Raw genomic sequence first — 13,561 nt, 5'->3', positions numbered from 1 at the left:
AGCCTACATGTGCATATGAGTGGACTCATTGAAATCCTCTGATGGACACACAAGGACTACAAGCTCAGCGGTGGGGGGGAAAGGGGGATTTTTACTTTTTATGTTATATCTTTTTAGATGGATTGAATATTAATGTATGAATTATTATTTTAGTTAAGATAGTAAAAGTGTTATAGTAGGATTAGGAAGAGAGAATGAGTCACACATCTCAGGACTGTGAAGTAGAGAACACACCAGCAAATTGCTATGACATTGCCATCATCCTGTAATTCTGCCCTGTATTTCCCTGGCATGTCAGCTCTGCTGGCTAACTACTTAACAATAGATTTTTCATTTTTTCTAAAGATCATTAAAATGTATCATGTGGTGTCTCATAAGTCATTAATCTGAAGGCTATATTGTTAATTATTCTTGCTTACTAATATATTCCAGTCCAGTATTTTTTCCACTGATGTGACATTTATCAGTGTTTAAAATGCCTAAAAGATAGCAGGATGCCAAATGCCTGTTTGAAGAGTTTATGAAAAAATATCAGCACAAAATTAATGATGGTGTTCAGGAAGCCTACAGGATTATCTTTATTAAAGAGAGACGAGATCTCTCTTTAATAAAACTTAGCTATTTGTCTTTAGTGAAAGTATTCCCTATCACAAGCTCAATGACCTTAACTAAGTATTACACAAGTGAACTATTTTTTTGCCCATTTTTCACACATACCTATATAATTAAGAAAGGGTATTAATTCTATGATGTATTCAATATTATTTTAAATACTAAATTAAGGTAATTTTGATGAGAAAAGACAATTCAAACCAAGGCCATGCACATGATTTATAGCAACATCATTAGCACTAAGCTCTTTCAACTGTTTGCTGACATACTATTCCTTAATAACTACAGACATTCAGGAAACTATCCAAAAATATTGCATGGGATATGTAAAACAACACATCTTCCTCTTGATTATTATTTCTACCTTTTTCGTTACTGCATAGATCCCCCAAGTCAGCATTAGCATTCTGGTCACATAGCCCCTTGTGGAGAAATATAAAGCCAACTAATTTATAATTGTGTTCATGCATGAGACCCCCCAATGCATACTGCATATTTCCCATGCTTCCAGAATTACTTTAGACACAGCTAAGCTTATTGGTTATGTTTCTCCAAAATTATTTTCTTTTTTAATGTCACCGATATAAATTAGGCTTTTTTTTTTTTAAGAACAAAGAGATTCTTGGTGAATTATATACCATTGCTTTTTTTTCCTCCTTTTTGTATTCACATGTTTAAAAGTCTCTGAGTCAGTTTCATTCCTGTCATTACTTTTTTTTAAAAAACCCAAATTACTTGAGTGATAGTCATTTAATCCCTACTTTGCTACTCTTCTTAAGTGAGAGAGCTAGATCATCCATATTTGCATACTAATGTGAAAATAAAAGAATCAAACCACCCAAGCTAACATCTCCTGCCAAAAAAAAAGAAAAAGAAAAATGATCTTCGGGGAAATGTTTGTACTTATTTGTATTTAAAAATCTACTCTTATTTTCTATTATTTAAAATTAAGGAAATTGGTCCACAAATATATGAAAAATTGCTCATCTTCACTAGTTGTCAGGGAAATGCAAATTTGAAGTACAGTACAACATGATGTATCAATATAATATGTCCTAATGCTGCAAGGGGATCCAATCAGTCCATTCTGAAGGAGATCAGTTCTAGGTGTTCTTTGGAAGGAATGATGCTAAAGCTGAAACTCCAGTACTTTGGCCACCTCATGCGAAGAGTTGACTCATGGGAAAAGACTCTGATGCTGGGAGGGATTGGGGGCAGGAGGAGAAGGGGATGACAGAGGACGAGATGGCTGGATGGCATCACTGACTCAATGGACGTGAGTCTGAGTGAACTCCAGGAGTTGGTGATGGACAGGGAGGCCTGGCATGCTGCGATTCATGGGGTCGCAAAGAGTCAGACACAACTGAGTGACTGAACTGAACTGAACTGAATGCTTAAAATTAAAAAGACCAAGAATGTCAAGTGTGGATGAGATTGTGGAGCAAATGGAATGTTTATACATTGTTAATGGAAGGGCAAACAGGAAAGGTCACTTAGGGAAACTGTTTGGCAAAACAATTTTGCTGAAGGGTTAAACAGTTTTGTTGCAGAATGAAACAGCTTTACTATGTGCCCAAACAACTCTAAGGTAAATATCCAACAGGCACGCACGACACCAAAAACATGTACATCACATTTACATTTATAGAGTCAAAAACTGGAAACCACCTGACTCACTCTTCAATAACAGATTGGCCTGTGATATATTAACACAAATGGGACATACACAACAAGAAACATGAAAAATCAACATCTACATGCAAAAAAATATGGATGAATCTTGCAAATGTGAGTTTAAATGAAAGCCAAACACCAAAAAATACATAATGCATTGGTTCCAAGTGTCAACCCTGATCAAGACCCACCCAAAATACTGAGGGAGGAATGGTCTTGAAGATAGTAGTAATGTGTGTTAGCACAGAACTTGGGGGAAAAAATATAACCTTACGTTACAAAATAATTGATCTCAGAACAGTCATTTAACCTCCCTAGCTTCATTGTTCATGTTTTACACTGTCCCTATTTACCTCAACAAAAGCAAAGTGCAGCTCTGAAGATCTCTAAGTCCTGTGCAGTTTTAAGATCTATAACCAAATGAGATAGTTTCACTAGATTGAATAAAAATATAAATAAAAAAAAATAAATGATTCTTTTCATAAAAACAGGAATAATAGCTAACATTGTTCTAAGCACTTTACAATTCATTCAGTCCTTACATCAACCCTGAGATATAACATGAGGAAACTGAGACTGGGAGAGGTAAAGTAACTTGGCCAAAGCTGCACAGCTAATAAGCTAATAAGCAGTGGAGCCAGAACTCAAACCCAGAAAATCTAACTCTATAACCCACATGCTTAACCACTCAAAAGGAATGGTAAGTCCATTTTACCTAAGCTGACAGTGTTTTAAGTTTAAAACTGTACGATGTCTAATCAACACAGAACACTGTATGGATCACAATAAACTGTGGAAAATTCTTCAAGAGATAGAAACACCAGACCATCTGATCTGCCTCCTGAGAAATCTGTATGCAGGTCAAGAAGCAACAATTAGGGACATAGAAAAAAAGACCGGTTCCAAATTGGGAAAGGAGCACGTCAAGGCTGTATATTGGCACCCTGCTTATTTAACTCATATGCAGAGTACATCATGAGAAATGCCAGGTTGGATGAAGCACAAGTTGGAATCAAGATTGCCAGGAGAAATATCAATAACCTCAGATATGCAGATGACACCACGCTTATGGCAGAAAGTGAAGAAGAGCCTCTTGATGAAACTGAAAGAGGAGAGTGAAAAAGTTGGCTTCTAACATTCAAAAAACTAAAAACATGGCATCCAGTCCCATCACTTCATGGAAAATAGATGAGGTAACCATGGAAACAGTAATGGATTTTATTTTCTTGGGCTCCAAAATCACTGCAGATGTTGACTGCAACCATGAAATTAAAAGACGATTGCTCCTTGAAAAAAAAGCTATATCCTACGTAGACAGCATATTAAAAAGCAGAGATATTACTTTATCAACAAAGGTCAGTCTAGTCAAAGTGATGGTTTTTCCAGTACTCATGTATGGATGTGATAGTTGGACTATAAAGAAAGCTGAGCACCAAAGAATTGATGCTTTTGAACTGTGGTGTTGGTGAAGACTCTTGCGAGTCCCTTGGACTGCAAGGAGATCCAACCAGTCCATCCTAAAGGAAATTGGTCCTGAATATTCAGGAAGGACTGATGCTGAAGCGGAAGCTAAAATACTTGGGCCACCTGATGCAAAGAACTGGCTCATTGGAAAAGACCCTGATGCTGGGAAAGATTGAAGCTGGGAGGAGAGGGGGACAACAGAGGATGAGATGGTTGGATGGCATCACCGACTCGATGGACATGAGTTTTAGTAAGCTCCGGGGGTTGGTGATGGACAGGGAGGCCTGGTGTGCTGCAGTCCATGTGGTCATAAACAGTTGGACATGATTGAGTGACTGAACTGAACTGATTATGTATTCAAACTCTGATTTTAATCAACCGAAATAATTATTATAATTTATTCATATAAATATGTCCTCTGAGAAAACATCAATTAAAATAACTATGGCTACAAGCGAGCACCAAACAATTTTGATGGTCACATTCACATTTCCTGTATTTGTTGCCTTTCTAGAAATGGAGAGGAAATCTGCCTTCCCTGTTGTAGTTTATTAAAACATAGCCTTTTCTGTAAAAGACATTACAATGTTAGTTCTCATTTGCTTCTGGTTCTCTGTATTCATGAATCACCTTGCTGTGAAGCAGTCCTCTGTTCAAACTTAAATCTACAGTTCACTGAAATAAAATAAAATGAATGCACAGAATAGTTTAAATTTTTTTCAAAGTTCAATGATTTTAGTAGCTTTCTATTTCATAGAATTATAATGGATTATTTTCTGATAATTTTTAAATGGTTGAGATGTTATGTACTTTAATTAGTTTGACTTCATCCTATTTCAGATTTAATGTCACCCAAAATGTTTATCAATATAAACAGCTACATTTACTGAACAAATGTACAGTTACATTTTCTGGGGCTGCCTTGAATTTGTGTCCATCTTACTGTTGACTAGTTGAGAGCCTGTGACTGGAATAAACAGTACAGTGGTGGTGGCTGAAATGGGAGAAGATAAATGGACAAAGGCAAACTCTGTTTACATCGTAACTTCACCTAGACTTAGCCAGGACTCTAATGGCCTTTGTATGGTAAGCTACCAATTGATGAAGGTAGATCACTGAGATTAATTAGAGCAGATGCTTTTAACGAGGGAAGTAGGCTGGCAAAGCACAGCACTTTCAGATAGAATTTCTCTGGAACATCTAACTAGAAGTGGACAAGTCATGTAATCCCTCTAATTAGGAAGATGGAGACAATGCCTACTTTATACAGTTGTTATAAAGATCAAATGGGGCGCAAAGTACATGCCTTCCAACGTGAGGAAGAGCTAGGGCTTTGTTATAGTTGTGATTACTAATATACTAATGGCTTGGCATTGGTGCAGCCCCGCCTTTGGATTTCATCCTAACTCCACCATGGTGGCTCAATTATAAGGGCATAAAAGTTAAGCCCCTCCTTCCAACACTTTGCTTACGTAGATTCAAATAAGGATCCGTGACAGGTTTGGTTCTCTCTGACTTCTCTCCCAAAATAACAACCTTCCTACCGTTCAACAGTATTTATATTTGGATAAAAGGCTAGAGCTGAAGTTACAGAGGAAACATACAGAGCAGGCTACAAAACAGGGCTGCCCAGTGTGGCACAAACAACGTTGGTGAAGCAAGGCTGAAAGCGTTAAATAAAGAACACCAAAAATGACTGGCCACATGGACTGGTGTTGTTCGTTTCAGTCTTGGCAGGCAACATTCAGTGTTAGGTTACATGTTTTTACCTTCCAAAGGCTTCCAAACAATAAATGATTAACCTCTTTAAACTGTTCTCACTACAGAATATATTTTGTTAATTTTATGTCATTAAAGAGGCTATTATTGACTATGCCAAAGCCTTTGACTGTGTGGATCACAATAAACTGTGAAAAATTCTGAAAGAGATGGGAATACCAGACCACCTGACCTGCCTCTTGAGAAACCTGTGTGCAGGTCAGGAAGCAACAGTTAGAACTGGACATGGAACAACACACTGGTTCCAAACAGGAAAAGGAGTACGTCAAGGTTGTATATTGTCACCCTGCTTATTTAACTTATATGCAGAGTACATCATGAGAAATGCTGGGCTTGAAGAAGCACAAACTAGAATCAAGATTGCCAGGAGAAATATCAATAACCTCAGATACGCAGATGACACCACTCTTATGGCAGAAAGTGAAGAGGAACTCAAAAGCCTCTTGATGAAAGTAAAAGAGGAGAGTGAAAAAGTTGGCTTAAAGCTCAACATTCAGAAAACTAAGATCATGGCATCTGGTCCCATCACTTCATGGGAAATAGATGGGGAAACAGTGTCAGACTTAATTTTGGGGGGCTCCAAAATCACTGCAGATGGTGACTGCAGCCATGAAATGAAAAGACGCTTACTTCTTGGAAAGAAAGTTATGACCAACCTAGATAGCATATTCAAAAGCAGAGACATTACTTTGAAAACAAAGGTCCGTCTAGTCAAGGCTATGGTTTTTCCAGTGGTCACGTATGGATGTGACAGTTGGACTGTGAAGAAAGGTGAGCGCCGAAGAATTGATGCTTTTGAACTATGGTGTTGGAGAAGACTCTTGAGAGTCCCTTGGACTGCAAGGAGATCCAACCAGTCCATCCTAAAGGAGATCAGCCCTGGGTGTTCATTGGAAGGAGTGATGCTGAAGCTGAAACTCCAGTACTTTGGCAAAGAGTTGACTCATTGGAAAAGACTCTGATGCTGGGAGGGGTTGGGGACAGGAGGAGAAGGGGATGACAGAGGATAAGATGGCTGGATGGCATCACCAACTTGATGGACATGAGTTTTGGTGAACTCCGGGAGTTGGTGATGAACAGGGAGGCCTGGTGTGCTGCGATTCATGGTGTCACAAAGAGTCGGACACGACTAAGCAACTGAACTGAACTGAACTAAAAGAGGCTATTGAGCAAAGAGTTTTGAAGACTGAATGAGGGCACTGTGGAAGAGGAAGGCTATGGTTGTGTTTTAAAAAGTAAAACATAGAATTCGTATTCCACTGAAATTAAGTTCTCATAAATTATAACACTGATTCTACTGGGAAAATTAGTATAGGAAAATGATACTGTTCCCCTCGTACATAACAGTAAAACACACACACACAGAACATTGTAGATCCGTCTAACCATTGGCTTCTCCTACTTTTAGCACATGAAGACCTGAACTATGTAAACAAGTCAGCTAATTATTATTAAATTTATTTTGAATATTATCTATCCTTTATAAAATATTTTTTGCAAAACTTTTCAAGAGAACATTTCCTGAAATATTTTAGTGACTGTTTTTAAATTTATGCATGTGCATATTGCTTAATCCCATTCATATGAAATGCCCCGAATAAGCACAGAAAGTAGATGAGTGGTTGCCAGGGAGTGGCAGAAGAGTGAAGTACAGAATCATTCTTAATGGTTAGAGGGTATCTTCCTGGCACAATGAAAATGTTCTGGAATTAGGTAGTGGTGATGGTTGAACAACCTTATAGACATACTAAAATATACTGGATTGTACACTTTTTTAAAGGATAAATTATATCATGTATAAATTTACTCAATAGGAAGTTATGTATTTCTATTTTTTAAATGAAAAAATTTGTGCATGCAGAGACACAATCCCAAATTATCTCTAATATTTACCATATGACCTAAATACTTATTTCTCTTATGAAAAAACTCTACGGGTATTTACTAAAAATAGCATGCCAGCTCAATATTGGGACACAAATTCTCTATATTCCATGGCACTCATATCACTGAATGTGACCAAAAAGACAGTCACTTAATCCTCATTATTTTTCAGCAGTATGAAATGAAAGACTCAAATTCCAGTGATGCTGTGGTCCTTTCACTGCTCACTCAGGTGCAGCTTTCACTTTTATGTAGGAAATACAACTGATTTCCAATCATTAACACCAAAGTCTGCCAGAAGCACTTTGCATTAATGAATTTAAAAATATTTTACCATTTAATTAAGTCTAACTACATTATTGTGAAGAAGATTTCAAGCATAGTCTGATTTAATAGGCAGCTTACTGTTGGTAACAGAGACAAATGGTAAAACCACAACTAAAATTTACAACTTCTGACTAATTCATCTATCATGATGGTTCATTATTTCAATCAGCCTGTTTCTAATAAAATCAATATCACTTAATGCAAAGCTATCATACTCATAGGTAAAAATATAGAAGTATCAGTGGAAAAGATGAAAGAAAGAAAAGCAAAAACTGACTCCCGCTACTGTCACGTAACCAATATAAAGTCCTATAGAGGACCTTTCTTCTTTCTACCTCCACGCATCTACAAAGAAAACCACAGAATGTTGGTACAAGCTTTTCATTATTAATACAACTTCAAGGAAGAACTCAGATTACCCCTCACCAGGGAAATTAGCTAGTGACATATATATAACCCTTCCTGGTTCATACACTAGGTTAATACACTGGGTGACTAGGTTAATACACTCTCGTGAAATGGATTGGTTCAAAGTAAAGTCTAACAAAATTAAATATAAATAAGCTCCTGGGGGAATTAAATCAGTAAACTACAAAGTGACTTCCTGAATTTTCTGTAATAACTTGTCACTCTCACCAGAAGGAGCACCCTATGTAGGGAAGAGTAAGGTATCGCAACGTCAGCAGAGCAAGGTAAGCATAAAGAACCCTAGAAAAAGTAGCTCCTTACTCTTCCTCTCTTTCTATCTTGGGTGTACACACATGTGCAAGATTAGATGGCACTTACGTAGCCTTATCTGAGCTTCCCTGATGGCTCAGATACTAAAGAATCCACCTGCAATGTAGGAGACCCAGGTTCGATTCCTAGGTTGGGAAGATCCCATGGAGAAGGGAATGGCAACCCACTCCAGTATTATTGGCTGGAGAATTTCACAGACAGAGGAGTCTGGCAGGCTACAGTCCATAGGGTCACAGAGAGTCAGACACAACCGACTGACTAACACTAACTCTACATACCCCTATATATTCTACAAATTTTATGACAACCCAGGTTTCACATGATACTATTTCTTGGCTTTTTTAAACACAATGGAGTATTACTCAGACATTTGAATCAGTTCCTGGAGCCTATTATACAGAGTTTAAATACAGTATACTATATATATGGAATTTAGAAAGATGGTAACAATATGTTGATGTATAGAACAGTCTTATGGCTTGTTTTTGGCTTTTTTTAAAAAGGCTAAGTTTTAAATGTTACTTTTAAAAAGGACTTGAGGCAACTGTTAAAGTATAAGTAATATAGATGCAATGTTTTCTCTTACTAAGTAAATTGTATAGAACCCATTTAATGATAGCTATGGATTCAAAGAGCATTTTCAGACATCAGAAGTGAACTGTATACAACAGACGCTGAAAGTCAGACAGCTTCTTCATTCAGTGGCATGAGCACCTTTTTATGGATCAAGGCCATGGCTGTCCACACTGGACTATTCTATACCACTGTGCACTTCTGTGATTTGGACATACAGCGAGTTTTGTAAAGGTCATTTGTATCACGGATTTTCTTGGTTATCTTGGCTGAGTGTGGACTATTCTTAACCTAGTTGGGAGGTATTTGTATCAAGCACTGTTAATTAGAGAAATATCTTCTACAAAGTTGATTACATATTTTTGCTACTAATGTCACTAAACAGAATAGATTCCTCAAAGAAAAATTTTCTTGTTAGAATACAATATTTTTAAGTGGAAAAGAACTGCCCAACCAAAATAAAGAAGGGATTCTTCCTATTTTCATCATTTCTCAAAGCTATTTAGCTTACCCAGATTAAACCAATGATGGGTGGATATTTATTAATACAAACTTTAGTTTTGCCAAGAAAATATTCACCATAAAAGTTATGCTCACATTTGCATTCCTTACAGCACTTGCCATCCACGTATGCGGGAGCCGACTTGAGGGGGCAGTCAGGATTTGGGCAAATCAGAGTTTCACACTGGATGGTTCCATTCTGAGAAGAAAACAGTATTTTAAAGAATTTCCAAGTTGTAGTTTGGTAGTTTTCAAGTATTTTTAAGTTGTTTCTTAAATTTCAAATTCTTCATGTAAAATGTCATAAATATCACTATTCTCTTTGGTAAAACCATAATTTAACAGTAAAATTACAGTAAAATCCATATACAGAGACCCACAGTAACACAAGTTGGGTCATAACACAGGTGGTGGTTGACCCCATCTTCTGCTCAGCAACTAAGCTAGAGGTCTCACCTCCTATTGTGAAGTGAGTGAGGACAGGGGTGGAAGGAAGGGTAACACTGGCAGGGAAACAGCAGGCTGAGAGCCAGCCTGGGGTACTTATGTCTCCCCAGATGACTCACAAAATTAGCATCAACAAACAAAATTTCTGGAATAGCAGCTGCCATGCTGGAGACCCAGTTTCAGGATGCAAAAATCCTCCCAGGGATATTTGAGCTCAAACAGACCACCACCATGAATGGACGCTGACAATTATCATAAGAGGTACCAACCTAAAGGGTACCTCAGTGAATTTGATTCCTGAAGGTCACCCAGAACTCCCAGGTAGTTTAGTTGCTTTTCTAGTCTTTTCAAAAAACTATGACTTCACCACACTACTACTCAATTTGATTTGGGTCACCCATTTAACAAGTTGCAAAGGTTTTATTATATTTGTGAAATGTAATTTTGGTAGGAATATGTTTCTAAATAGAAATCGGACAAAGCCTGCACACACACGCACATGGACCGTTATTTCACCATTAACTTTGACTGTCTTAACATCATGATGTTCCACGTTCGAGTAAACTAGATGAACTTGGGGAAAAATGTTGACTTCTGACTTCTTTATAGCCAACCAGTTTTCACAAATAATTCAGGTGGAGTTTAAAGTTCAAAACCAAACTCATTTTGAACTTTTCTTTGAAAATAAACTTATATGTTTGAAATAATAATACACCAACCATTCTACCTTCTACCTTGGGACTTCCCTGGTGGCTCAGACGGTAAAGCGTCTGCCTACAATGCGGGAGACCCAGGTTCGATCCCTGGGTCAGGAAGATCCTCTGGAGAAGGATGGCAATGCACTCCAGTACTCCTGCCTGGAAAGTCCCATGGATGGACGAGCCTGGTAGGCTATAGTCCATGGGGTCGCAAAGAGTCGGACGTGACTGAGTGACTAAACTTTCTAACCATTCTACCTAATTAGTGAACAATTAGAGAAATCATATTTATTTAAACTCTACAGTTTATACTCCACTGTATTGGTAAATTTTTAAAGCTAAATAACTTTATTTATACAGCCAAATCTGTTCACAGTATTTCCTGTTGCATTTCATTTAGCTTTATCAAAATGTGTTAATAAAAACATGAGGGGGAAATCCCTGGTAAAGTTAAGGATACCAGGATAGAATCCTCTGGGAATCCTTTTACTGACCCAATTTAAATCATTACCTTCACATGTGGACAATAAACTTAAAACTTTATAGCATTCTTAAAACACAATAATCTTTATAAGCTAGGAAGTGTCTTTAATAATGCAATACACGGTTCTTCAGATTTGACTGGGTTTGCTGGCACTTCAGTGTTGTGTTTTGAAGAAATGGGTCTTGAAATTTTCATGATGACATTGGTTTAATACATTTTTAAAGAGTAGGGGCATCTGAGTTCTATTAGTCTGAACTCCGGCAGAAGCCATACCAGGCATGTGCAGTTCTTGCAGCCGTCTGTCCACGACTCGAATTCTCGGTAGGTGGTTCCCTTCATGGTGCAAGTCCTTTCACAGTAGCACTGGTCCAGTCTATTCATTCGCTGCTCGGCTCGAGACAGCTGCAGTACAAAGGAAGAGGTTTGTATTGTTCAGCATTCCAGCGACACAGAAAGGCAAAACACTCCAACAGGCATCTGACTGCTTTTTAGGTGAATAGCAGTAATGATGGCTATGCTCATCATCTATTACAGATATACTTAAGGCTTTAATTTGTTTTTTCATATTTGTTTCCATTATGGTTTATGACAAGATATTGAATATAGTTCCCTGCGCCATACAGCAGGACCTTATTGTTTATCCATTCTGTATATTATATAATAGTTTGCATCTGCTAATCCCAAATTCCCAATCCATGCCTCCCTCACCCACCTCTGCCTTGGCAACCACAAGTCTGTTCTCAATTTCTGTTAGTCTTTTTCTGTTTCATACATAAGTTCATTTCTGTCATATTTTAGGTTCCACATATAAGTGAAATCATATGGTATTTGTCTTTCTCTTTCTGATTTACTCTGCTTAGTATGATAATCTCTAGGTTCACCCATGCTGTTGCAAATGACTTAAGCCTTTAATTTAAAAGAAAGGATTTTTCTCCTCTTCTGGTAGTAAATTTGCCTCCTGCCTTTGTGAGTGTGGCAGGGGAGTAGGGGTGGGGGTTCCCTTGTGGCTCAACTGGTAAAGAATCCTCCTGCAATGCGGGAGACCTGGGTTCAATCCCTGGGTTGGGAAGATCCCCTGGAGAAGGGAAAGGGAGCCCACTGCAGTATTCTGCCCTGGACTGTAGAGTCCATGGGGTCGCAAAGAGTTGAATACAACTGAGTGACTTTCACTTCACTTTGTGTGGGGGGGGAAGCAGAGAAAAGTATGCTGTATGATTTATGATAAAACAGAAAAGAAGTCTAAGTCAAAATCGCATCATACACAATACAGAGAAACATTTTCCATTTTTAAAAATGTTTAATTTCATGGCTATGTTTGATCAAGTGCAAACATAAATTTTAGACATTACATTTGTCAGAAACAAATCATCCATATGCAACATAACTTTTAGGTCATTGGTATTTGCTATGCAACATGACAACAGCCTGGTGAAACTACAGGTAAATTTGACACATGGTTAAGACAGCCAATGATCCTACAATGGTAACACAATGGTAGAAAGCTTTTGTGTGACCATTTCCCTGACATAATTCTAGGGTCCATATTCTTTACAGTATCCTCTTGTCTCCTTCCTTGCAAAAAAAAAAACCTAAATAATAATAAAAACTAAATTAAACAATAAATCCTATTGTAGTAAGCAGTGTAAAAACCAAGTAATCTGCCTCATTCTTGATTTACTGAGTCATTTGTTATACAGATGGCTTGGGTTTGAATATTTATAAGCCCCTTCCTTGAGCAGGGATTTTGATTCAGTTCAAGTACACAGTAGGGGATAAGAAAAATCTCAAAGGTGAACAACTGTGGTTATAAAAGAAACTGTAGGAAACCTCAAGGATTTCTGAGCTACACTCCCCACACTCTATTTCTAAGGAGCTTTTACCTTGGCTGATGTTTTGGCTAAAATGTCCTGCAGTTCCATGATTTTCTGCACGAGTCCGTGAAAGTCATTGCACGTTGGACAGGCTAGAATCACAAACACAGCATCAGTCAAGTTATATTTATAAGGAGTTCAATCTGGTTAAGTCTATGCTGACAACTAATACATGAGAACTCCAATTGCAAACTGACATTTTGGACAAAATTAAGCAAGAAGCACACTTTTCATTACATAGTGAGAGAACTAATGGACTTACTGCGATTAAGATCTGGGCACTGAGCAATAAATCCTTGGGGCATGACAAGTAATTGCACATCTTGCATTATACCCTGTGTGTGAAAAATTTTTAAAAAGATGTATTACTTTCATCTACCCAAATTATGTTCAATAGTCAAGTTCATGAAGGGAAACATTATAGGACAGACTCACCCAAGTCCCTGAAAAAAATATTTTGAATACATGGCTTTGACTTCAAACCAAAGGGAAAGAAAAACATCAGGCAA

General features: G+C 37.6%; 1 protein-coding gene across 3 annotated transcripts in view; it reads right to left on the bottom strand.

Annotated features, from left to right (window-relative positions):
- The window catches only part of NELL2 (neural EGFL like 2), a 460,086-nt gene that overhangs the window by 275,672 nt on the left and 170,853 nt on the right, over nucleotides 1–13,561 (bottom strand). For all 3 annotated transcript variants that reach the window (XM_061416377.1, XM_061416378.1, XM_061416379.1), the window contains 4 exons: nucleotides 13,315–13,387; nucleotides 13,062–13,144; nucleotides 11,455–11,583; nucleotides 9,649–9,751 (listed from right to left, as the gene is read on the bottom strand). In XM_061416377.1, the coding sequence (XP_061272361.1) occupies nucleotides 9,649–9,751; nucleotides 11,455–11,583; nucleotides 13,062–13,144; nucleotides 13,315–13,387 (388 nt within the window). The remainder of the gene's footprint in view (nucleotides 1–9,648; nucleotides 9,752–11,454; nucleotides 11,584–13,061; nucleotides 13,145–13,314; nucleotides 13,388–13,561) is intronic.

Source organism: Bos javanicus, chromosome 5 (assembly GCF_032452875.1).
Source record: "Bos javanicus breed banteng chromosome 5, ARS-OSU_banteng_1.0, whole genome shotgun sequence".
Taxonomy (NCBI): Eukaryota; Metazoa; Chordata; class Mammalia; order Artiodactyla; family Bovidae; genus Bos; species Bos javanicus.
Note: the sequence above shows the minus strand (reverse complement) of the source record. Positions and strands in the feature narration are given on the sequence as shown.